Source organism: Colobus angolensis, unplaced genomic scaffold (assembly GCF_000951035.1).
Source record: "Colobus angolensis palliatus isolate OR3802 unplaced genomic scaffold, Cang.pa_1.0 Scaffold219, whole genome shotgun sequence".
Classification (NCBI taxonomy): domain Eukaryota; kingdom Metazoa; phylum Chordata; class Mammalia; order Primates; family Cercopithecidae; genus Colobus; species Colobus angolensis.
The window spans coordinates 1704585-1730165 of record NW_012115366.1 but is presented as its reverse complement, the minus strand read 5'-3'; the positions used below and the strand labels follow the sequence as shown (position 1 = coordinate 1730165).

At 50.9% G+C, this 25581-nt stretch overlaps 3 protein-coding genes across 10 annotated transcripts in view; all 3 read left to right on the top strand.

Moving 5' to 3' along the window:
- The window catches only part of PTPRA (protein tyrosine phosphatase, receptor type, A), a 170957-nt gene extending 166394 nt beyond the window's left edge, over positions 1-4563 (top strand). For all 3 annotated transcript variants that reach the window (XM_011943339.1, XM_011943338.1, XM_011943340.1), the window contains 4 exons: positions 873-998; positions 1079-1230; positions 2630-2765; positions 3549-4563. In XM_011943339.1, coding sequence (XP_011798729.1) covers positions 873-998; positions 1079-1230; positions 2630-2765; positions 3549-3623 — 489 coding nt within the window. In that variant the 3' untranslated portion in view covers positions 3624-4563. The remainder of the gene's footprint in view (positions 1-872; positions 999-1078; positions 1231-2629; positions 2766-3548) is intronic.
- A 4507-nt stretch (positions 4564-9070) lies between these two features.
- On the top strand, positions 9071-11128 carry GNRH2 (gonadotropin-releasing hormone 2). 4 transcript variants are annotated; one of them, XM_011943333.1, is made up of 4 exons: positions 9071-9108; positions 9846-10009; positions 10140-10273; positions 11074-11128. In XM_011943333.1, the coding sequence occupies exons 2-4, from the start codon at positions 9853-9855 to the stop codon at positions 11110-11112; spliced, it is 330 nt and encodes a 109-aa protein (XP_011798723.1). In that variant the 5' UTR covers positions 9071-9108; positions 9846-9852; the 3' UTR covers positions 11113-11128. The 4 variants fall into 4 exon arrangements, with proteins under 4 accessions (XP_011798723.1, XP_011798722.1, XP_011798719.1 ...); XM_011943332.1 differs by having other exon boundaries at positions 10137-10273; XM_011943329.1 differs by having other exon boundaries at positions 10116-10273.
- A 199-nt stretch (positions 11129-11327) lies between these two features.
- On the top strand, positions 11328-13949 carry MRPS26 (mitochondrial ribosomal protein S26). 3 transcript variants are annotated; one of them, XM_011943328.1, is made up of 4 exons: positions 11328-11663; positions 11756-11902; positions 11992-12115; positions 13429-13949. In XM_011943328.1, exons 1-4 carry the CDS (start codon positions 11452-11454, stop codon positions 13561-13563), a joined length of 618 nt encoding a protein of 205 aa, XP_011798718.1. In that variant the 5' UTR covers positions 11328-11451; the 3' UTR covers positions 13564-13949. The 3 variants fall into 3 exon arrangements, with proteins under 3 accessions (XP_011798718.1, XP_011798717.1, XP_011798716.1); XM_011943327.1 differs by having other exon boundaries at positions 11418-11663; positions 11756-11906; XM_011943326.1 differs by lacking the exon at positions 13429-13949 and having other exon boundaries at positions 11418-11663; positions 11992-12738.
- Positions 13950-25581: the final 11632 nt, after the last annotated feature.

Here is a 25581-nt window from a genome sequence, read left to right as displayed (position 1 = left end):
TGAGACTATTCACAACTTCTTTTTCTACTTAATTTTTTCCCATATCTTTCAATGACATTATATGTATGGTTGAGAATTTTCAATTGCCAGTAGTGAAGAATCTCAGATCTTACCCCAAAATTCTCTAAAGAAATGGGCAGCATAACTGTGTGATGTTATATTTATGTATTTATGCCTTGGCTTGTTCTGCAGACATTGAACAAATTCATTTACCAGATACTGAGAGCCTACCATGTGCCAGGCATTGTGCAAGGTGTGGGGAATACAGAAATGAAAAGAGACGCAGCCACTCCCACAAGGAGCTGTAGAGGGAAGTGAGCCAGGTGCAAGCAAAGACAGACAGTAGACCACCTCCTGCTCACTAGCAAGGACAGAAAGGCGAGTGCTAGCAACTTGAAGGTACCTTGCAGATCAAAGAGATAAAGGTAAAAGGGAGAAAGGATACTGTGGCCTGGGCGGTGGTGAAGCCCGTGGCTGTCTGGGAATGTGAATTGGTTCTGATTTTCTGAATTAGCAGTCTGGCAGATGTAAGCAGGGTTAACTATGAAAACACCCCATGGGAGAAAAAGAAAGGAATTGGAACAAAGATTTTCACTCCTTCTCTCCCTCCAGCCACCAAGTATTGGATACTCTGTGAGCCTGTAGTCAGAGTTCTTTACAGACCCTGTCAGTGTCTATTGAGTCTCTGGTGAGGATTGGAAGCTAATTGGAATGATGTGATATAATGATCCTGCAAGTTTTCAATACCTTGGGGACGAAGTGTGTCAGCGTAAGAGGTGGCTGTACTGAGAGGGGTCAGGCTGCTCGTGGGCAGTGCTGCTTCTATACATGTGGTACTCTGAGCCCCTCACCTCTCCAACTTGTCCCTCCAGGAGAAGTGTGCCCAGTACTGGCCATCCGATGGACTGGTGTCCTATGGAGATATTACAGTGGAACTGAAGAAGGAGGAGGAATGTGAGAGCTACACCGTCCGAGACCTCCTGGTCACCAACACCAGGGTAAGATGGGTGGTGGGTGGACTCTGCCCCCCAGGAAAAGCAGGGTTACCCCTGCCTCCCTGATCCCCTTTCTTCCAAAGGAGAATAAGAGCCGGCAGATCCGGCAGTTCCACTTCCATGGCTGGCCTGAAGTGGGCATCCCCAGTGACGGAAAGGGCATGATCAGCATTATCGCTGCCGTGCAGAAGCAGCAGCAGCAGTCAGGGAACCACCCCATCACCGTGCACTGCAGGTATGGCTCACCCTTGCCCTCAGGGGGAGAGAGAAAGCAAGGGGGGGGAAACAGAGGAAGCTGGTGACCATGGGTCAGACTGAAGAAAGCCACACAAGAGCAAGATATTGGTGAGCACATGGTAGTCGAGATTGATGCCAAGACAGGATTGGATGCTAAGAGAGGACCTTGGAGCTTGAACTTGGCACAATAAGTGCTAGAGGACTAATGTTCGGATAGTGGGCAGGAGAGCAGCAAGGGAGACTGGCAGTGGAGACCCCAGTTGTGCTATGTGAGGTTAGGGCCTGGCCTCCTTAAGAAGCACAGGAAAAAAGAACAGGGCAATTATTTTAAAAACAGTGGACTGTAGGTATGGCTTGCCCTGTCTGTACATTGAGGAAAAATGAACAAGACTAAGAACAGAGGGTGAAAGAGAAGAAGAGTCAAGGGTGTCTCCCAGGTTTGAGCCTGGATTGGTGTGACCAGCAGAAGAAAGACAGTAAAGAGGCTTGTTTGAGGGGAAAAGTTGAATTTTGTTTGGGGCATGTTGCTGGAGATTGCATTTTAGAAAAAATGCACTCCTTTACTTAGAATCCTAACAACAGCTTACAAGGCCCAACATGTTCTGAGGGCTCCCTGGCCAGGGCCGGCAGAGGATAGTGTGTACCACGGGCTGGCTCTGACCCCACCCCCACCACTCTCCTTTCTTCTTTCATGAACTGCATGGCCTTCAGCACCCTGGGCACACACCTGCCGTGGGCCTGAGATGCCAATTTCCCAGGCAGCCACAGGGCTTTGTCCAAGCCTTCTCTGAGTACCCTGCCTAGAACTCCCACTCCTTTTTTCCCTTCTCTTAACACACATCTTGTCTAGGGACATTGCTAAACCCCACAGTCCCTGCCTCAGTGTAGGTACTCAGTGTCTGGTGAGTGAATCAACTGATGACATTGAATAGGGGGATAGCGTCAAGGTCAGAGTCTGGATTCCTGGGATTTAGGAAGAAAGTGAGAGACATGGAAAGAAATCAGCAGATACACACCAGTGTAGGGAGTGGGGTTTGTCAGGGAAAGGGAAAGACAGGACTAGAGCTAGTTCTAACCTGAGCGAACGGCAGGTCAGGACAACTCAGGCCAGCATGTACAGGTGGACAGCAATGGCTCCGTGCCGGTGGGGTATGAGTGAAGGTCATCCCCCATGGTCCAACAGGTGAGTCCCTCCACAATACATGGGGCCATGCAGGAAGGGCACAGGGTACACTGCCTCCCGACCCAGAACCCCGCCAGCCTGGGTGGGGGCCCGCAGGGCAAAGGCGAGCACCGGCTGCCTGCCCCCACCTCTTTGTCTACCACTTACCACTGTCACTCACCCCCTTGCACAGAGGGCCATGGCAGGTGTGGTAAATGTGTCTGCTCTGTTGCAGCGCTGGAGCAGGAAGGACGGGGACCTTCTGTGCCCTGAGCACCGTCCTGGAGCGTGTGAAAGCAGAGGGGATTTTGGATGTCTTCCAGACTGTCAAGAGCCTACGGCTACAGAGGCCACACATGGTCCAGACACTGGTATGCTGCCCACATATTTGTCCCTGCCACCACACCACCTGCAGCCCTTCTCCGTCAAGGCCAGCCCAGGGAGGAGGCTCTTCAGAGGGGCCCACCCAGGAGTCAGAAGACTGTCTAAACACAGACCTGCCCTTCCCCTCCCAAGGTGCCCCAAATACACAGGAAGCACGTTGGGAGGCAGGATGGCAGCAATGGGAACATGGCCTCTGTTGCCAGAGGATGGGCCAGGTTAGAAGGGGGTGTCTGGGTGCCCCACAGGGCTCATCTGCACTTCTCTGTGGGTAAGGAAGATCCAGGAGGAGTACCTGCCTTTGGGCTTGGGCTCCCTGTTAAGAGGTCTGACTTTTAACAAGCCACACATCCACAGAGGTTTTCCTGAATCCCATGGAGCTAGAAATGTTTGAGGAGTAAAGAAAAGTGAATGTTAGTAGGTTTGGGAGACAAGGTTCTGAGAGCCAGGGTGCATGCTAGCCTGGCAGCCATGGTAAGTGTGGGCCATGCTCAGCTGCACCGTCTCCCAGCCCAGCACATGCATGTCTGACCTCTGTAGGGCCTGGGTCAGCTCTGGTCAGCTCTGCTTGTAGAAGGTCTGCTGCATTCAGCCCAGAAGGGGAATGCTGTCAGAACTCTGGCAGGCAGATCAGAGCTCAGGTGAAAGTTCAAAAACATTCAGTTCCTCTTGATTTTCCATCTTCGAAAAAAAAAAAAATGAGTCTGTTAGGAATTACAGGTACTGTGTGTTCTTCAGTAACCCTGGCTTTTTCCCTATCTTTCACTCTCCAGGAACAGTATGAGTTCTGCTACAAGGTGGTGCAGGAATATATTGATGCATTCTCAGATTATGCCAACTTCAAGTAAGCGGCAACAAGCATCCGTGGACCAGGAGGATTGCCTTTAATATTTTGTAATATTCTGTTTTGTTAATATACCCCAAATTGTGTATATATCTTATAACTGTTTTAGAAATTGGTACATAGGCTTCTATTACCTATTAGGTGGAAATTTTATATGTAAATGTGTTAGCACTGATAGTCCTTTTTCCAATGTTTTATTGGGGAATTAAATAGTGTGATGTTTGGACTGATATCGTGAAATCCTCAGCCGGGAAATTGGGCTGGATTGTGCTTTGGTTAATACATCTTTCCCTAAAGAAGATAAAAACAAAATCCATTCCAGGTAGCTCAGCACCAACTAAGAAAAAAAGCACAAAGTACTCAGAGCTCTAGAGGAAAGTGGTCGTCCCCATACCACCATGCACTGTAAATATCCCTCCCCTCTCTCCCTGGTCCCCTCCCCTGTCCCCACCACCTATATCATGGGAGTAATAGGACCAGAGCGGTATCTCTGGCACCACACTAGGGACTATCAGGTAATAAAAGCTTTGACTCCCTGAGGAAATGTCTCTCCCTTTGTCTGGGGGTGGGGCAGCCATACAGGCTGGGGCTCTCCTCGGCTGTTCATGGCCCTGCTGTTGCTGTTCTCTCTGAGCAATCTGAGAGAGGCCACAGTCCCCCAACTCCTCCTATCCACCAAACACAGCCTCTCCAGTTCTTAGGTGATCTCCAGGACCCTCCTTTCATTGCCAGCACATCTTTGGTTTAGTGGTCCTGGCCAGCCTCCCTCCCTATGGTAGGTGGCCAGGTCCTCACTGAGTCTCCTTAAGGACAGGGGGACAGGGGAGAGTGGAGCTGACTCAGCTTTGGGCTGAGGCCAGTCTGACCTCTCCAGTCTGTGGTGCTTTGCTACAAAGCTGTCTGGATTGTGTCACCCTGTCCAGGATAAGTCTTTATATCCACATGTATTGTGTTGAATTGCTTCCATTTTCTTTCATACAGGTCCTCATTTCTGGGAATGTGACTGTTTCTCGGATCTAGAAGTCAGGATGGTGGGAGTCTTAGATCCCAACTTGGTTTTGAGTGACATGTTAGACAAAAGTGTTGAACTTTTTTCTTAAAGAAGCTGGATGTTCATTTATGTCTCCTATAACAGTCTGCCCTGTCCAGAGACCCAGTATCCTTAGGATATTGTTCTTATCCTCATGGTTGAAGCTGGGTCACTGCCATGTCCGCATTCCACCCTGAGGAAAGAGCATGGAGAGCCAGCAGCTTCATTTCTAAGGACAGGAAGCCAAATCTGCACTTTCATTTCCACTCATACCCCACCCCATATTCCACTCATTGGCTTCACAAGGTTTTCACCTGGTCATAGCTATGCCTAACTACAGGGGGTGCTGGGGAAGTGTGATCTTTTGTTGTGTTGGGAGAATGGGTCTGTCCACTGCCTCCCAGCCTCATGAGCAGCTTACTACAGGAGCAGGAGAGCAAACTGGTGGCTGTGGCTGTCAGGCAGGGCCTTTCTTGAAGAGCCAGCACAGGCCTAGGCTCCGCAGAGGCTTCTAGAGTGAGAGGTGGCACCCCAGCCTGGTCCATGGAGGCATGCTTAGGGGTCAGCACTACTGAGCTTCTTGGAGGAGGTGGGACTTGAACCAGACTCATGGGATGCTGGAAATTTAGATGAGTGAAAAGGAGGAAAGGCAAAGTGGAGCCACATTACAGAGGGCCTCAGAGTCCAGATAAAGCAGTTAACATGTAGTGGCTGCAGGAGGGAAGCCTGTCTGTGCACCACATATCCAGGATGTTTGTGGGAAGGAAGGAGATGTGCAGAAGGGACCCAGGAGGCAAGGGCTGCAACAGACCCCTCTGGAAGTTTACAGGAGGTGAGTGTGAGTCATTAGAGACATTCAGTTCTGTAGGAACTAAGGAACTCCCAAGAGGCAGTAAACTTAAAACTCAGTAGTCTCAAGAGAAGTATGGATAAATTAGGCAAAGACAGAATCTGAGGAATTTCTGGTGAGGGGTGCCAAGTTTGGGGAGCAGCCCCTGGCTCCTTGCAGGCTACCCTTCAGTGCTTTGTGTGGCCAAGTCCAAGTCGATGCAGGAGGGCAGGCACTGGGTGAGCAAGCCACTCAGTGAATGTGCAGGTGAGGCCGTTCACAGGCGCTTTTGTGCCTCCCAGCAGGCTGCCTCCTATTGTCAAGGCTGGCCTTCAGCAACGTGTGCCACCGTGGCCTGAGTGGTTTTCTGCTGAAGTCCAGTGGATAGGCATCACCTGGGTGCAAAACCAGTGTCTCCAGGTAGGAATGACCTCAGCTGTTTGCTCCCTGTCTTGCTCCAGCTGTAGATGTGTCCCTCATCCCTTCATGCCTCCCTCTTCACTCCTCTTTTGCTTTCTACTTGGGGCTTGCATGTTTACAAGAGAGGTGAACCCAACAGAAACTAGTGTAGGCCAAAAGGAAAATGTGCTGAGGCTCACACAGCACAGTCATGTGGAAAGGGCAGGGGTGACCGCTTCATCCAGTGCCCTTCCCACAGCCAGTCAATTGTGACCCAAGGGGCCTAGGATAGGAGTGTTTCTCCATAGGGGAAGAGTAACAGCCTGCACCCACCACACACCCAAAGCCCTACATCCTGCCACACTCAGACCTCACTTCATTTGGGCAGGTCCCTCCTGGGTTGCAGTTTCCTTCATTGTTCCCCTGTCCCAAATACTCAAGTCTCTTTCATTAAAAATAAAGAACAGGCCAGGTGCAGTGGCTCACACCTATAATCCCACACTTTGGGAGGCCAAGGCGGGTGGATCACTTGAGCCCAGGATTCGAGACCAACCTGGGCAACATGACAAGACCCTGTCTCTACAAAAAAATAACAAATCAGCCGGGCATGGTGGCACACACCTGTAGTCCCAGCTACTTGGGAGGCTGAGGTGGAAGGATCACCTGAGCCCATGAGGTGGAGGCTACAGTGAGCCGTGATTATGCCACTGCACTTCAGCCTGGGTCAAAGAGACCCTCAGAAAAATAGGCTGGGCACAGTGGCTGATGCCTATAATCCTAGCACTTTGGGAGGCCAAGGTGGACGGATCACCTGAGGTCTGGAGTTCGAGATCGAACTCCAGCCTGGTCAACATGGTGAAACCATCTCTACTAAAAATACAAAAATTAGCCGGGTGTGGTGGCACATGCCAGCTACCAGGGAGGCTGAGGCAAGAGAATCGCTGGGACCTGGGAGGCAGAAACTGCAATGAGCCGAGATCACACCACTGCACTCCAACCTGGGTGACAGCGAGACTCCATCTCAAAAAAAAATAAAAATAAAAATAGTTAATTAATTACATAAACAGCATGTCTCCCACCCCAGGCCTAAGTTCTTCCCTGTTTATGAGAGACTACGTGAAAAAGCCTGTACTCTGTCTCTTCCCTCTTCCTCATTTCATTCCCATACGTTTCTTTTTCATCCCTGCTCACCAAGGTCACCTTGGTGCTAAACCCCAGGGATCCATGGTCTCTTCCCCTTTGTGTCACCGGCTGTCCTCTGCCTCTTATCCTCACCCTTTAGCTGCTCCTCCACTGTCTCTTCTCTCAGAGGTCAGGATTCTGGGTCTGTCTCTGTGGACCCTCAGCTCTCCTCCAATCCCAAGTCCCCCACATCCTGGTCGCATGTCAGGGTTTCAGAGATGCCTGCCTCCCACTGCCCACACCCAGGGGCCCACCCTCCTTTCCTCTAACCCTCCCACATTCTCTGGCCCCATGGATCTGCAGCAGTTCCTGCTGGCCCTTTTCCATTTTGTTCCTTACGCTGCCCCCCTCCGCTGCCACTCCCTGCGTCCATGACTCCAGCTCACTTGTCTCTCCTTCACCCAGGTCGCCTGCTCAGTTTGTGCCCCTCTGTGCTCCTGCAGCACCTGAGTGTTTATTCACCTCTGAACCTCTGCTTTCCCACCTAAGTACGCGCAGCTCCGGGCTGCAGTGACTTCATATCCTGAGGACTGGAGCCCCATGGTGAACAGATGGCTTTCTATGTTCTAATGAGAGGGATACAAGAGTTCTAGAGTTCTAGTCTAGAAAGGACATCAAACATTTCTAAAAAGCTAAGTATGTTGCCAGAAAAAAAAGGAAAGCAGAGCTTTCCCCAGGAAGCTTAGCTCTCGTTTAGATTTTTCAGGAAAAAACAATCAAATTACAGAATAAATAAAGGCACCCATCCCCCTTTTAAATGAACACCAGCTTTGAATAAAACGTTCTGTAAACCCCAAGCAGAACTAAACTAGTACATTGAACTTAGATTCATTTTCACTAAACCACAAAGCAAATGTTTTCCTAAAAATCACCCGGTTAACAAAGTGTGTATTTAAGCCAAAATAATTTAACTGAACATACGGGCCACACATTCGTTTCAGGTCCCTGCTAATAAGTCAGTCTGGAAATTCACAGGTGTGCCCATCCTGCCTTGGCTGCTGAAGTCCAGGTGTCTAGGGCTGACTGATGCCCATTATGCCTCCCCTTCCCCATCTTTGTCACAGGATTTGACGCACCAGCTCTCCTAATGACTCTGTCCACCACAATGCCAAGCCTGACCCTGGCCCTCCCATATGCTGTTCAGCCCAAGCGCGGAGATTGGCTATTAACCCTGTAAATAGGCCTCTGACCCCCGGAGGCTGATGGCTGGCCAGGGAAAGCTGAGCTGCTGACGCAGACTGGGAGGCAAGAGCCCACTTCCAGCAGCCAGGCTAGTTGTGTCTAAATCCATGACTGCGGAGGGGTTAGAGCCTTGAGGAACAAAATTATTCTACTGGCTGCTGATGGCCCTGGGAGGCTGCACTGGCCCAACAGCTGGGCCCCATCTCATGGGCCCGCCTCTTCGCCAGGAGAGAAGCCACTCCTGGGTAGGTACTGCCCCACCCAAACCCAGCCATCTGTAGTGACCCAGTCCTGGTTCCCAGGTATGTGGATGTGGATTGTCCTACCCAACCCACTCTATAGTGAGCAAACAAGCCCTCTGGGACAGTGGTCACAGCCTCCCCTGTACCTCTGAACAGCCTGCCAGGCTCCCTACTCTTGGGCCTCCACTGTCTACCAGGGAAAGCCCTGAGGTGAGAGTTGGGGAACCTCATTTCTCCTGCCCAGGATGCAATTCTCTTTTGGCATCAGGGAGGGCTGTGAGGGCTTTCTAGGTCTCCAGATGAGGAGCTTGAAGATGCAGCCTGGGAAGTAAGAAGGTGAGACCAGGACATGGGCCAGCCAGAAGCAGGAGTCCCAGGCCTGGAGTCTCCTGGGAAGGTGGTGGGGAGGGAGCATCTGTTGGTGGCCTCAGGGCAGCAGCTGCCTGGTGAATGCTCGTGGAGTGGATGCTCTGGGAAGGGGGATGGGTAGTAAGCTTCTCCCCCTCCCCTCTCAAGACGTCACTGGAGTCTGGGGGTGGAGCTGCCTGGTCTATAAATCCTGGGGCCATCAGGCTAAGGTCCTGCAGCCGCCTGAAGGAGCCATCTCATCCACAGCTCTTCCTCGGTGAGTGGGGAGCCTTCCCTAAGGGCTGGGACACCTGGATCGAGCTTTTTCCTGGGTCCATGGTGTGCTGTTCCTCTTCCCCATTCCCAAGCACCTCCACCCCTGAACCAAGCCAGAGAAGTCCCCTTTTTCCTCTCTTCTCCGCAACAGCTCTACCATCTATTGTGCTTGCTGTCCCTGGCATGGGAGGGATAAGGGGTAGAAGCATTTGCCCCCATCAACACCACACATCCATTCCACATCCGCAACTACTATGAAAGAGAGCAGGCCACAGAGAAAAGGGCAGAAGGCCTGCCACTCTGGTTCCCTAGCACTGGTGCTCCAGACGCCCCTATATTGAGAACTCCCCTGACCATCCATCTATCCTCCCATCCATTGGCCTGAATTCAGGTCTCTGTTCCCCTCCAACTTTCTTCCACTTCTGGAAACTCCTTGAAGGAAGGATGGATGGGCTTGGACAAGTGGGAGGGCCCTCAGAGTTGGCAAGGCAGGTAGCCTCTGTGCCCCGGGCTCAGGGAGAAGGCTGGTCCCCTGGAGCATCGTCCCCTGCTGGGCCAGGATCCCCTAGGATCTGGACCCCTGTGTGCTTGGGATGAAGAGCCGTGGCAGAGAGGGAAGGGCGTAAGGAGATACCAAAGCTGCCCCGGGATGCCAGTTTTCCAAGGTGGCCCTGTAGGAAGGGGAGTGGGATGTGGGGGTGAGGTAAGGCTCCTTGAATGCTGTACACTGTCCATTAGAGCAGCCATGGCCAGTTCCAGGCAAGGCCTCCTCCTGCTCCTGCTGCTGCTGACTGCTCACCCTGGACCCTCAGAGGCTCAGCATTGGTCCCATGGCTGGTACCCTGGAGGAAAGCGAGCCCTCAGCTCAGCCCAGGATCCCCAGAATGCCCTTAGGCCCCCAGGTGGGTGTCTCCCAGCCTGATTGGAAGAAAGTGATGGCCGGGGGCTCCCCCACCCACCTGGAGCCTGAGGTCGGGGTAGGGAGGACTGCATCAGTTCCCTTCTAAGGAAGGGCCCTGGGCACTGCAGCAGGCAGCCCAGCCCAGGCTACCTATGGCCTCCCAAGTGATGCCCTGGCTCGCCTGGAAGACAGCATGCCCTGGGAGGGCAGGACCATGGCGTGGTGGTCCCTTCGCAGGAAGGGACATCTGGCACAGACACTACTGGTGAGTGGGATGAAAGGTCCCCAGCATCAAGACCAGCCACTGGTCATCAGTGGCCATTGTGGCTTAGGGTTGGATGCTGGGAGGGTGGGGAGAATGAAACATCACTGAGAATGCCCCCTGCCACAGCACCACCAATCATTTCTCAGTGCCGCTACTGCACACAGCAGGGTGCTGTCTGCTATCCTTCCTATTTCCCAGGAGGATTCTAGACAATTTATAAAACACTTAGGTTAAAGACTGAAGTCACTAGTAGAGTAGAAGGAGATAATTGAGCCAATGACGGTCTTGAAATGGACAGACCCTGGGCCAGTGGAAAGAGGTGAGGGATGCAACCTCACACAAATAGACAACAGGGCTAAGAGGACCAGGTGGTCACTGCCATGTGCACTAGGAACATCTCAGGGACTGCAGAGCTCCCCAAGACATAGCAGAAGGCAGACGTGGGGAAATGGTTACTATTTTGCAAATCAAACATATTTAAAGTGCATCAGGAGAGCAAGATAACTAAAGAAGAAAGTGGTAAGTTCCTATGAGGCCAAATCTTACCGCCTGATTTATGTGTACGGGCTCAGGTTTCTATGCGTCAGGCTTGTTTAGGGTAGACAAAAGGGCATGCCCAAGGGAGCTGGAGATCCCCACACCCGCTGAATCCTCAGGCTTCTAGGGGAGGCGGGGGCGCGTCCAGCTCTGGGAGGCCAGGTGGGGACGGGGGGACCAGAAGGGAGAGGACCGGGAAGGTGGCAGCTCGGCGGTCACGAGACTAGTGTCCTGAGGCCTGACCGCCACCTCTCCCTCCGCAGACCGCAGCCCGAGAGCCCCGCCCCGCCGTCCTCCAATAAACTGTGAGGTTCTCCGAAGTTGTTGCCTCGAATTCTGTCCTTCGTCCCCTCCCTTTCTTCCCCGCTGAGACCTTTCCCTGCGTGGGGGCTGGAGGGAGGCGAGTCCGGCCCCACGGGCGGGAGGAACGAAGGGATGGCCCAGAACCCTGGCTGGAGGGCTGGGCCAGAGCCTGGGGGCTGGGTGCGGACGTCCGCAGGGTCGCCGCTTGGGTTCCAGAGGCCACACGGCCGGGCGAGGTGTGAGGGACAGCCCGAGGACTACAGGTCCCAAGGTGCCCCGCGCCGCTTCCGGGGCACGGTGGAGCCCCGGCAGCGCGGCCGCAGTGAGGAGACGCGGCCATGCTACGCGCGCTGAGCCGTCTGGGCGCGGGGACCCCGTGTGGGCCCCGGGCCCCGCTGGTGCTGCCAGCGCGCGGTCGCAAGACCCGCTACGACCCGCCGGCCAAATCCAAGATCGGGCGCGTGAACATGCCGCCCCCAGTGGACCCTGCGGAGTTCTTCGTGCTGATGGAGCGTTACCAGCACTACCGCCAAACCGTGCGCGCCCTCAGGTGTGCGGCCGGGGGGAGGTGGCCGTCCGCGCGCGCTGGGGACGGTGGGGGCGGGCGAAGAGGGTGCCGATTCCTGCCGCCTCTGCACCCAGGATGGAGTTCGTGTCCGAGGTGCGGAGGAAGGCGTACGAGGCCCGAGCCGGGGTTCTGGCGGAGCGCAAGGCCCTGAAGTACGCCACCGAGCACCGCGAGCTGATGGCCTGGAACCAGGAGGAGAACCGGCGGCTGCACAACCTGCGGTGCGTGGGGCGGGAGGCGGCGCGGGGCGGCCTGGCCGGCCTGGGAGAAACCCGGGCCCCGCTCAGCCTCGGCCCCTTGACCCTCACAGGATAGCGAGGCTGCGGCAGGAGGAACGGGAGCAGGAGCAGCGGCAGGCGTTGGAGCAGGCCCGCAAGGCCGAAGAGGTGCAGGCCTGGGTGCAGCGCAAGGAACGGGAAGTGCTGCAGCTGCAGGTGGGCAACGCCTCCGGAGGGTGGGACTCCAGTCGGTGCGCGGCTTGCGGGGGACTGGGAATTCTGGGTACCGCGACGCCGGCGCTGGCTATGTGCAGAGACTTAGAGTTGGCAGGTCAGGCTTTGGGAGAGGAGCGAGTGTGCCAGTCAGGCGCAAAGACCCAGACGTGAGCCGAGTAATTGGACAGTGTTCAGGTGCTTAGCAGGTCTGTGGGAGGGACCCTGCGTTCCACAAAGAGGTTGTATTTTGCATAACAGGTGATGAAGCCATGAAGGGTTAAATATTTCAGGCTGGGATTAGCAAGTGTGTGACTTAAAACCAGGGAGACCACTTAGGAGTAATGCAGTGAGAATGGATGAGGCTTGATTTAAAGTAATATAAGGGTGGCCAGGAGCGGTGGTTCACACCTGTAATCTCAGTACTATGGGAGGCCTAAGCGGGCGTATCACTTGAGTTCAAGAGTTCGAGTCCAGCCTGGCCAACATGGTGAAGCCCCGTCTCTCCTAAAAATAGAAAAATTAGCCGGGCGTCGTGGTGTGCGCCTGTAATCCCAGCTACTCGGGAGGCTGAGGCATAAGAATCGCTTGAACCCAGGAGGCGGCGGTTGCAGTGAGCCGAGATGGAGCCACTGCATTCCATCCTGGGCGACAGTGAGACTCCGTCTCAAATAAATAATAAATAAATAAATAAAGTAATAGGGGGAAGGACGAGTTAGAGTGATTCAGAGGGGACCACTGAGGGACGGATTTCACCTACCAGGACGTGAGATTTCTTTTTTTTTTTGAGACGAAGCCTCGCTCTGTCCACCAGGCTGGAGTGCGGTGGCGCGATCTCGGCTCACTGCAAGCTCCGCCTCCCGGGTTCCTGCCATTCTCCTGCCTCAGCCTCCCGAGTAGCTGGGACTACAGGCGCCCACCAGGGTGCCCGGCTAACTTTTTTTTGTATTTTTAGTAGAGACGGGGTTTCACCGTGGTCTCGATCTCTTGACCTTGTGATCCGCCCGCCTCGGCCTCCCAAAGTGCTGGGATTACAGGCGTGAGCCACCGCGCCCGGCCGGACGTGAGGTTTTCATAGCTGGCGCTTGGGGCTATGGCTGAAGTGTCTGAGAAAAGAGCAATGTGGCAAAGCAACCTGATATCACTCCACTGGGAGGCCAGAGGGGCTCTCAAAGAGAACCTGGGCTCCAGGCATGCTTCCCCAGGGAGAGTGGGAGCTGCTTTCTCAGTGGGGTGAGAGGCCAGCAGGCTGGGTGGGCTGGCTGGCTGGCATGTGCCCGGGGCTCCTGTTCAGCTGGGCTTTTCTCTCCCGATAGGAAGAGGTGAAAAATTTCATCACCCGAGAGAACCTGGAGGCACGGGTGGAAGCAGCATTGGACTCTCCGAAGAGCTACAACTGGGCCATCACCAGAGAGGGGCTGGTGGTCAGGTCACAACGCAGGGACTCCTAGGGGCCCAGTAAAGACAGTGCCCGCCGAGGGACCATGTTGGTATTGTGGTGGAAGAGTTGGCCCTGACCTGGAATAAAGCAGTTGGTGCTGCTTATGAGGACGGTTCGGCCTTATCCAGCACAGCCTTCACGTTTTGCCCTCTGCTGTCAACACTTGGTCAGAAACTTCCAAACACAGTGCCCTGTTCTGCCCCTGTGTACAGCCTCAGCACACCAGGAGACCCTCGAGTGGTTTCCATCTCACAGAGGGTCAGACAGGGCCACAGCCCCCTCAGCCTGCCAGGTCATCCGAGTACCATCAAGAGTAGTGATGGGCAAATTACAGTCTGAGGGCCAAACGTGCCTGCTTCCTGTTTTTGTAAATAAAGTTTTGTTGGAACACAGCCATACCCATTCATTGACTTCTTTTTACTACAGTGGCAAAGACAAGTAGTTGCAACAGAGACCATATGAATTGCAAAGCCTAAAATATTTAACTTTTTACAGGAAAAGTGTAGTGATCTCTCATCTGGAGCTTTAGGGCTCTAGCCTGGAGCAGATGTCACCCAGGACCTGAGCCACAAGCTAACCACTGGCCAGGGGCCTGCCTCTGCTCTATACTGGGCTTTGCTGGCCAGAGTCTGGTGTATCCAAGACCCAGAAGGCAAAGAGGAGACCGCATTTCTTCTGGGTTCCACAAAGTGGTTGTATTTTGCCTTACAGGTGATGAAGCCATGAAGAGTTAAATATTCCAGGCTAGGATTGGCAGGTGTGTGACTCAAAAGCAGGGAAACCATTAGGAATGGGTCTCTCCACCCATGGCCTCAGTGACTACATTTGCCCTGGCATTGCCAGCGCCCTTGGGCCACCCAGCAGATTGCTGCTGGCAGGGGAGACCTGGTTGACCAAGACTTTATAAGGTTAGTGTGGCTTAGCAAGCACTTGAACCAAACTCTGTGGGTACCACGACTGCCTAAGATGAAGAGAGTATATAGATCGTAGTCCAGGTTCAGATGCAGGCCCTCAAGCAGTGTCTGGGATGAGCTGGAGGAATGTTTCTCAACCAGAGCAGCTTCCATTTGCTGCCATGCACATGAACTCCAGCTTCTCTCCATGACTCCCACCTTGCAGGGAAGGCCTAGGGACCCCCAAGAAATGAAAACCTTTTAGGGTATATGGGCAACTCTTATTGCAGGTGAGAAAGCAGGTAATAAGGTGCAAGCAGAGGTGGTGCCTGGCACCCAGCCCTCCTCAGAGCACTGCACTCCTGAGAACCTTGGCCTCCCTCCTCAGGCCAATAATAGCTCTTCTCCCCTGGCAACAACTTTAGCCAGAGCACAGTGGCTTCCCTGCTTTTAGGTGCGAGGCATCTGGAGTGAGACCTGATGGGCATACATGGTTTGATGATGTCTTCCATGGCCTCCCGCTTCTTCATGGTGAAGAGTGGACCATCTGGCCCCCTGCATTGGAAGAAGCCTTTGGTGATGTGGCACATAGGCCCATGTTAGGAAGTCCGGTTTTATGTAACATACTCCTCCCTGGACCTCCTTTTCTCCATCTTCCAGTTTCATTCTTTCCAAGGCCTCTGTACCGGGATCCAGACATAAGCCATCTGTTCAGACAGAGGACACGCTGACCTCGAAGCTCTGTCTTTGGGCTAATTCCACTGCTGTCCAGCATGGGGCTGGAACTCAGCATTCACTGCTGATGCTGTTATGTCATGCAGAACCACCTGGAAACCAAGTGTCACGTTTTTATTCTCTACCCACAGCCACCTTGCTGGTGTAGGCACCAGTAGGCAGCTTTTTGGTACCTTCAGGGTTAACTCAAACCCAGTGCCATTGCACCTGCTTCTAATGGAATATAGAGTGCAGCGTGGTGCGCTGGTAGCCTCTCAGATCCCATCCAGTCCAGGTTGCAGAGTCATGTGATGCCCCAGGGTAGAATGCCTGATCTCCACAGAACCCTGGATGGTTAACCTGATGGACATGGCCTTGCTCAAAACACCAGTCTCTTCAGATCCTTGCCTCAAGTTCCTAGTAGGGCTTGGATCTGCTACAGACAATGAGCTCTGCAGGGTTTCAAGGGGCAGAGTTGCCAGAATCATGCTGCAGCCTGGACCACCCAGAGAATGTCTTGTTCAAGACTCCACTTGTGGGTGGTAGATTTGGGGTCTACCTGGTAAATGCATTTGGAGCAGAACACCCAAAAGTAAGTGCTTTCACCAAGATGGGAGGAGGCCCACCAGGCTTTGTGGGATAGGCAGGATGGACCAGCAATTTGTGAGTGGCAAGTTTTTCCTGAAGGACCCAATCAAGTATAGATGTTTTACCATGAAACTTGGGATTTTTGCCCCTTCCAGTTGTCTAGAATAAGCATGATGTCAATGAGTGCCCTCCCGCATGCTGTCCTGGGGATGGATGGTATAGGTAGGTCTTGAGGATCTGGTTATGCAAAACTGTACAGTCGTTCATCTCTCAGGCTGAATCGTGAAGGTGTGCTGCTACCAGGTGAAGGCAAGCTGCTTATAGTGGTCCAGGTGGGTAGGACAAGAGAAGAATGCATTTGCCCAATTAACCTGTTCCATCAAGGAGACCACCCTAGACGTCATTACACCTAAAGTCATTCCTCATATTTTCCCAGCATACTCCAAGTTTTCTATATGGAACAGTCACAGTTATCCAGTATTCCCTGAAATCTTTGGGAAATGTTACCTCCTGCACTTACCCTGTGGTTATTTCCCCAACTCTGACAAGTAGAGTTGAAATGGACAACTAGGAAGGTCAGTTGACTCCTGAAATAAGAGCAACTTTGGCAGAAAGGGTTAAGTTTGGAATTATTTTTCCTTCCCAAATAGGAAGCCAAAAGTAATATTGCAGTCCCAAAAACCTGAAACAGGCAGGCCTAGCCATGATGCTGTCATTTCCCCTGTCAGGTGCTTTAGTGAATATTTCCTTAGCTCAGGTAAGTGCATAAACAATATATGTGATGTATAATGAGTTTTTATAAAAGTAATACTGCCAGAGTCAGCCTCATGGTTCAGTTTACAGGACCCCAAAGTCAAGAACTTGAAGAATCCCACCATAGTGCCACAAAAAGGGACCAGGAAAGTGACATTAAAAGGTCAGAGCTGTGGCCTGGTGCGGTGGCTCACGCCTGTAATCCCAACACTTTGGGAGGCTGAGGCGGGTGAATCACGTCAGGAGTTTGAGACCAGCCTGGCCAACATGGTGAAACTGCATCTCTACTAAAAATACAAAAAATTAGCTGGGTGTGGTGGCAGGCACCTGTAATCCCAGCTGGGAGGCTGAGGCAGGAGAATCACTTGAACCCAGGAGGCGGAGATTGCAGTGAGCCGAGATCGCACCACTGCACTCCAGCCCAGGCGACAGTATGAGACTGTCACCAAAAAAAAAAAAAAAAGAGCTGCATAAGCCCCAGTCTTACGCAGTACTGCACAGTGGCTCTGTGGGTCACAGTAATCCTCTCCAAATGCATTTACCCTCACTGAGAGTAAAAACACAGGTGTGAGGTTTAAGTTCTCTGGGAAGCTGTGTTACAGTTCACATTTTTTTCTTTTCTTTTTTTTTTTTTAATGCTGGCTACTGAGGGAGAGAAATGGTCTGGGAGTGAGGTTGTGTGGCTGGGAAATCTGAAACAGAAACAAACATCAACCATGCCTACTACGCAGCCTTCTGGCACTACCAGAGTCAGTGCTCACAGGCACTGTTGCTGGCACCCCTGCTGCTGCTGCTGCTGCTGCTATTGGAACTGCAGGAACGCAGGTGACCACTGCAGCTGCCAGAAATGCCCCAGAAGCGGGAAAAGAGAATTTGCCCTTCCTCTGGCCTTAAAAATCTTTCCCCAGGCCAGGCACGGTGGCTCATGTCTGTAATCCCAGCACTTAGGGAGGCTGAGGTGGGTGGAGCACCTGAGGTCAGGAGTTCAAGATCAGCCTGGCCAACATGGTAAAACCTGTCTCTACAAAAATACAAGAATTAGCCAGGTATGATGGCGGGTAATCCCAGTTACTTCGGAGGCTGAGGCAGAAGAATCGCTTGAACCTGGGAGGTGGAGGTGCACTCCAGCCTGGGCAACAGAGAAAGACTCCATCTCAAAAAAAAAGAAAGAAAGAAAGAAAGAAAGAAAACAGCAGTTTATAAACAGGTATTCTATATCCCTTTTAGCATTGTTTATCAGGACTGTCATTTTCTTGTGTGAGACGTTGGGTTTTTTCCCTCTGAATACGTTACTATTGTGACATTTAGCCCTTAGAAAAAAAATGTTAGGCCACGTGCAGTGGCTCGCACCTGTAATCCCAACACTTTGGGAGGCTGAGGTGGGAGGATCACTTGAGCCCAGGAGTTTGAGACCAGTCTGAGAAACATAGGGAAACGCATCTCTATTTTAAAAAGATAAAAATAAAAATTAGCTGGGCATGGTGGTGTACACCTGTGGTCCTAGCTACTTGGGAGGCTGAGGTGGGAGGTTGGCTTGTGCCTGGTAGGTTGAGACTGCAGTGAGCCGTGATCATACCACTGGACTCCAGCCTAGGCAACAGAGCGAGACCCTATCTTCAAAAAAAAAGAGGAAAAGAAAAAAAGAGTTAACAAATGTTCCGTATTTCAGTTACTTCCTGACCTGGTGATATTTAAGTGTGTGTTTGTTTTTGGATGATCTTTGCAAATATATTAACTACTGTTAAGGGGAAAAGCTGCTTTGGCGACTTCAGCTGACTGAGTCACACTTCTGGGCTCTCTGGGCCCTTTTGTGAGTTTATAATAGAAACAAAATAAGACCTTATTAAAAAAAATCCCCAAGAGAGATGGGAGAGTATTTAAATGGTTGCCCCATTTACTGCTTCTACCCAGAAATCCATAGAAATAAATCAAAAAAATCGATTTATGGTAACAAGCCTGGTGCAACTTGCTTGGGTTTGAATTTGAATCCTAGCTTCTCCCTCTTACTACTTCATATCTTTGAGAATATTTCTTAGTCCTTCTGTGCCTCAGTTTCCTCAAAAGTAAAATAGGGATAAACAATACTAGTATCTACTATAAGGGTATTGTGGCAATTAAATGAGAAACTGATGTAACACTAAGCTCACTGCCTGCAACACCGTTTGTGCTCAATAGATGTTACATGTTATTATTATTATTATTTTACTTATTTATTTACTTATTTTGAGATGGAGTTTCGCTCTTGTTGCCCAGGCTGGAGTGCAATGGTGCAATCTCAGCTCACCACAACTTCTGCCTCCCGGGTTCAAGCGATTCTCCTGCCTCAGCCTCCCAAGTAGCTGAGATTACAAGCATGTGCTGGCTAATATTTTTGTATTTTTAGTAGAGATGGGGTTTCACCATGTTGGTCAGGCTGATCTCGAACTCCCAACCTCAGGTGATCTGCCCATCTTGGCCTCCCAAAATGCTGGGATTACAGGCGTGAGCCACCGCGCCCAGTCACATGTTGTTATTATTATTACGATTATTTTAGGGAAACCAGAGAATAGTCTTAAACTCATATCATAGACTGAGAAGAATTAACTGCCAAATAATACAGTCACGCAGGGGGAATGAATTGCTGGAGGAGTTCAAGACCTGCCCTGCAGCTCCCCTTATCTCCAGCAGAGGGCAGACGCATCAAGATAGTGAGAGGGCCCTCAAAAACGGAAAGGATAAGATTGGTAAATTTGAGGTTTTTTTTTTTTTTTTTGAGACAGAGACTTACTGTTGTGCCCAGGCTGGAGTGCAATGGCTCGATCTCGGCTCACCCCAACCTCTGCCTCCTGGGTTCAAGCGATTCTCCTGCCTCAGCCTCCCCAGTAGCTGGGATTACAGGCATGCACCACCATGCCTGGCTAATTTTGTATTTTTAGTAGAGATGGGTTTTCTCCATGTTGGTCAGGCTGGTCTCAAACTCCCGACCTCAGGTGATCCACCCGCCGAGGCCTCCCAAAGCGCTAGGATTACAGGCGTGAGCCACCGCACCCGGCCCGACTACATTATTCAAGAAATAAACTAAACAGGCCGGGTGCAATGGCTCATGCCTGTAATCCCAGCACTTTGGGAGGCCGAGGCGGGCAGATCACCTGAGTTCAGGAGTTCAAGACCAGCCTTGCCAACATGGCGAAACCATGTCTCTACTAAAAATACAAAAAAAATTAGCTGGGTGTGGTGGCACGCACCTGTAATCCCAGCCACTTGGGAGGCTGAGGCAGGAGAATCGCTTGAACCCAGGAGGTGGAGGTTGTGGTGAGCCAAGATCGTGCCTTTACACTCCAGCCTAGGCAACAGAGTGAGACTCCATCTCAAAAAAAAAAAAAAGGTAAGTTGCAGACATCAAGACACTTCATCTCTAAATACTTAAGCATATATTTCTTCAGAACAAAGTCATTTTCAACATAAGCATAGTGCTAATATCTACCCAAGAAATCAAACAAAAACTCTCCGTTTCCCCTGCCCCTCCCCAGCTCTTGGCAGCTACCACTCTACTTTCTATTTTGTTTTTTTTAGAAATAGGGGTCGGGTCTTGCGCTGTTGCCCAGGCTGGTCTCAAACTCCTAGGTTCAAATGATCCTCCCACTGTGGCCTCCCAAAGTGTTGAGATTATAGGCATGAGCCGGCATGCCTGTAGTTTTATACTTTCAAGTGTTTTTTGGGGAGAGGAGAGGGTCAAATCTGTTCTTTGGTCTTCCTGTAACTGGATATTTGTATCTTTCTCAAGTTTGGGAAAGTTTTCTGTTATTATTATTATTTTTTTGGAGACAAAGTCTCACTCTGTTGCCCATGCTGTAGTGCAGTAGCACAATAACAGCTCACTGTAGCTGTAAACTCTTGAACTCAAGTGATCCTCCCTGCCTCAGCCCCCAAGTAGCTGGGATTACAGGTGTGCACCACCTGTAATGCCTGGCTAATTTTTTATCTTATTTTTTGTAGAGACAAGGTCTCACTATGTTGCCCAGGCTGGTCTTGAACTCCTGGCCTCAAGCAACCCTCCTGCCTCGGCCTCCCAAAGCATTGGAACTACTGGCATGAGCCACCACACCAGCCTGTTATTACTTCTTTGAATAAGCTTTCTTCTACCCCTTGCTCTTGCTCAACTCCCTCTTGAACACCAGTAATTCTTAGATTTGGTCTATTGAGGTAGTTTTCTATGTCTTGTAGGTGATCGTCATTCTTTTTAATTCCTTTTACTCTTCTCATTATGTATTTTCAAATAGACTATCTTCATGGCCCATTGTGGTGGATCACACCTATAATCCCAGCATTTTGAGAGGCCAAGGCAGGCGGAATGCTAGAGCTTAGGAGTTCGAGACCAGCTTGGCCAACACTGCAAAACCCCATCTCTACTAAAAATACAAAAAAATTGGCCACACACGGTCCATGGCTCACGCATGTAATCTTAGCACTTTGGGAGGCTGAGGCAGGCAGATCACCTGAGGTCAGGAGTTCAAGACTAGCCTGGCCAACATGGCGAAACCCCATCTCTACTAAAAATACAAAAATTAGCTGGGCGTGGTGGCAGGCGCCTGTAATCCCAGCTACTCAGGAGGCTGAAGCAGGAGAATTGCTGGAACCCAGGAGGCAGCGGTTGCAGTGAGCTAAGATTGCACCATTGCACTCCAGCCTGGGCAACGAGAGCAAAACTCTGTCTCAAAAAAAAAAAAAAGAAAAAAAAAATTAGCCAAGTATGGTGGCACACACCTGTAATCCCAGTTACTGGGGTGGCTGAGGTAGGAGAACTGCTGGAACCTGGGAAGTGGAGGTTGCAGTGAGCTGAGATTGCACCACTGCACTCCATCTTGGGTGACAGAGTGAGACTTTCTCTCAAACAAAACAAAACACCTAGAAACAACCTGAAAGTCCATCAGCAGAATGGTGGATAAACACCATTTTTTTTTTTTTGAGACGGAGTCTCACTCTGTTGCACAGGCTGGAGTGCAGTGGCGTGATCTCGGCTCACTGCAAGCTCTGCCTCCTGGGTTCACGCCATTCTCCTGCCTCAGCCTCCCGAGTAGCTGGGACTACAGGCGCCCGCCAACACGCCCGGCTAATTTTTTTGTGTTTTTAGTAGAGACGGGGTTTCACCTTGTTAGCCAGGATGGTCTCGATCTCTTGACCTTGTGATCCACCCGCCTTGGCCTCCCAAAGTGCTGGGATTACAGGCGTGAGCCACCGCGCCCGGCCACATTATGGTATATTCTAATAATCAAATACTACTCAGCAATGAAAAAGAAATGAACCACTGCTGTATGCAACAACATGGATTAATCTCAATGGGATTATGCAGAGCCAAAAAATGCCATACATGAAAAGAGTACATACTCTGTGGTTATACATCTATATGAAGTTCAAAAACAGGTGACACTAAGCTATTGTAATACACACTAGAGTAGAGTCTAGCTCTGATAGGACATTGACCAGGAGAGAGCAGGAAAGAGCCTTCTGGGATGCTGGAGGAAGATCTGTATCTTGCTCACTGTGGTGTTTTACACCACACATGCAAATGGGTAAAAATCTATCAAGCTGAAGATTTGTACACTTTGGCCAGGCGATGGCTCACGCCTGTAATCCCAGCACTTTGGGAGGCTGAGGCTGGCAGATCATGAGATCAGGGATTCCAGACCAGCCTGGCCAACATGGTGAAACCCCTGACTCTACTAAAAGCACCCAAAAAAGACCAGGTGTGGTGGCTCATGCCTGTAATCCCAGCACTTTGGGAGGCCAAGGCGGGCGGATCCAGAGGTCAAGAGATTGAGACCATTCTGGCCAATATGGTGAAACCCCATCTCAAAAAATACAAAAATTAGCCGGGCATGGTGGCCCGCACTTGTAATCCCAGTTACTCGGGATTGAGGCAGGAGAATCGCTTGAACCCTGGAGGCAGAGTTTGCAGTGAGCCAAGATTGAGCCACTGCACTCCAGCCTGGTGACAGAGTGAGACTTCTTTTCAAAAAAAATAAAAATAAAAAGCTGGGTGTGGTGGCATGTGCCTGTAATCCCAGCTACTTGAGAGGCTGAGGCAGGAGAATTGTTTGAACCCAGGAGGTGCAGGTTGCAGTGAGCCAAGATCACGCCACTGCACTCCAGCCTGGGCAATGAGCAAGACTCTGTCTCGGGGGTTTAAAAAAAAAAAAGATTTGTACACATTATGGAAATTTTACTCAAGAAAAGTGAAGGAGAAATATTTCCCAAGGAGAAGATGACACAGTGAAGTGTGACTGCATAAATTTCTTGGCCACGAAGGTAGAAAGGACATCATATGAATGCCCGGTCTTATGTAAATACGTGTGTTGTTCTTATAGTAATACCAGAACAGTTTGTCTTTTTTTTTTCTTTTTTTTTGAGACTGAGTCTTGCTCTGTCACCTAGGCTGGAGTACAGTGGTGCAATCTCAGCTCACTGCAGCCTAGACCTCCCAGGCTCAAGCAATCCTCCCACCTCAGCCTCCTGAGTAGCTGGGACCACAGGTGCATGACACCACTCCTGACTAATTTTATATTTTTTTTGTAGAGACAGGGTTTCACCATATTGCCCAGGCAGGTCTTAAACGCCTGGGCTCAAATGATCTGCCCACCTTGGCCTCCCAAAGTGCTGGGATTATAGGCATGAGTCACTAAGCCTGGCAGATTGTCTTTTCACCAAAAAAAAAGATGGACAAGTTGCTGTACCTTGCACTCTTTATCTCTAAAAAGGAGACATGTTGCATAGTGAACCTCTGAATTTTGGAGTCAACATTGGCCACATTTGAATGTTCTGCTCATCAAGACTAGAAGTGCTGCCAGCTTTGAGGGGGCATCTAGGGCAAGAGAGGACAGCTTAAGAGATCCAGTTGCAAGGCAGGCAACTCTGTACTTTGGGCCTTATGATTCAGTAGATCCAGTAGAACTGGTACTTAAGATGTCCACAGTTAATCAGAATGCCATGTGGACCTGTGGTAAGCTTCAGTGGAGACTCGCATCAGAAGTCCCTCGGGTTTGTTTTTTGTTTTCCTTTTATATGTTGAGATAGAGTCTCATTCTGTCACCCAAGCTGGAGTGCAGTGGGGTGATCTCGGCTCACTGCAACCTCTGCCTCCTTCCCAGGCTCAAGTAATTCTTCTGCCTCAGCCTCGTGAGTAGCTGGGACTACAGGTGTGCGCCACCACACCCGGCTAATTTTTGTATTTTTAGTAGAGATGGGGTTTCTCCATGTTGGTCAGGCTGGTCTCAAACACCTGACCTCAGGTGATCCTCCCGCCTCGGCCTCCCAAAGTGTTAGGATTAGAAGTGTGAGAAAATACATACTTTTTTTTTTTTTTTTTTTTTGAGACAGAGTGTTGCTCTTGTCACCTAGGTTAGAGTGCAGTGACATGTGACATGATCTCGGCTCACTGCAACCTCCATCTCCTAGGTTCAAGCAATTCTCCTACCTCAGCCTCCCGAGTAGCTGGGATTATAGGTGCCCACCACCACATACAGCTAATTTTTGTATTTTTAGTGGAGACACGGTTTCACCATGTTGGCCAGACTAGTCTTGAACTCCTGACATCAAGTGATCTGCCCACCTTGGCCTCCCAAAGTGCTGGGATTACAGGTGTGGGCCACCTTGCCCAGCTAAATATGCTCTATTTTTTATTTGTCAATTATACCTCAATAAAGCTGGGGGAAAAAAGAACTGAAAAAATACTGTTCATGAATTATTTTTCTTTGTTGGGGCTACCATTCTCTCCCACTCCACTGACTGTGTGGAGACAGCCCACACACTGGTTGCAGGTGCAGAGGACATCTGAGGACAGGCTCGCCCTGCCCACCACCATTGCCACTGGTGCCCGAGCACGCCTTCTGGGGCCTGGGGATCAATCCATCCTGCCTGCCACTGCCAGTGCCCATGCACACCGTCTGGGGGGCTGAAAACAGGCCTGCCCTGCCCTTCGCCACCACGATTGCTTCCAGCACCTGTGCACATCATCCAGGGGCCTGAGATTCAATCTGCCCAGCCCACCACACTCACCACCCATGTGCACCATCCAGGGGCCTAAGGGTCCCACCCTACCTACTGATGTCAATGCTGGTACCCATGCATGTCATCCAGGGGTCTGGGGGTTGACTCCTTCCAGGGACCTGAGGGCAGGCTCACCCCACCTACTGCTGCTGTCCATGTGCACCGTCCAGAGACCTAGGGGTTGATCCATCCCCTTCACTGCCACTGGTGTGCATGCCACACATGCACACTGTCCAGAAGCCCAAGAACAGGTCCGCCCTGCCTACCACTGCTTCCTGCGTGCATCTCCCAGAGGCCCAGGCACTGGCCCACCCAGCCTGCTGCTGCCAGTACCAGCACGCCACCCAGGGGCCTGGGGACCAGCCCAAATAGATTGCTGTCATCACCACCCTGTCCAAAAAAAGAAAGAAAGACTCAACTGTATTCCACCTATCAGAAATTCACTTCACCTGTAAAGACACACACAGACTGAAAGTGAATGGATGGAAAAAAATGTTCCATGCAATTCCATACAATTGGGGGAAAAAATGACTGTTATAAGTGACTGATACTCCTGCATGCTTTTATTTATTTATTTATTTTTTGAGACAGAGTTTCGTTCTTGTTGCCCAGGCTGGAGTACAATGGTGCGATCTTGGCTTACTGCAAACTCTGCCTCCCAGGATTACAAGCACCTACCACAGCATCCAGCTAATTTTTGTATTTTTAGTAGAGACAGGGTTTCACCATGTTGGCCAGGCTGGTCTTGAACTCCTGACCTCAGGTGATCCGCCTGCCTCAGCCTCCCAAAGTGCTGGGATTACAGGCGTGAGTCACCGCACTGGCCTTGCATGCTTTCAGTTTCCAATCATTTGGAAGCCAAAATGATTGGAACAGTCATTTATACCCTACTATATAACAACAAATGCCTACATCAAAAAAAGTAGGAAGACTTCAAGTAAACAACCTCATGATGCTCCTCACGGAGCTAGAAAAGCAAGAATAAACCAAACCCAAAGGAAAGAAATAAAAGGTCAGAGAAGAACTAAATAGAATAGAGACTAAAAAAGGGACACAAA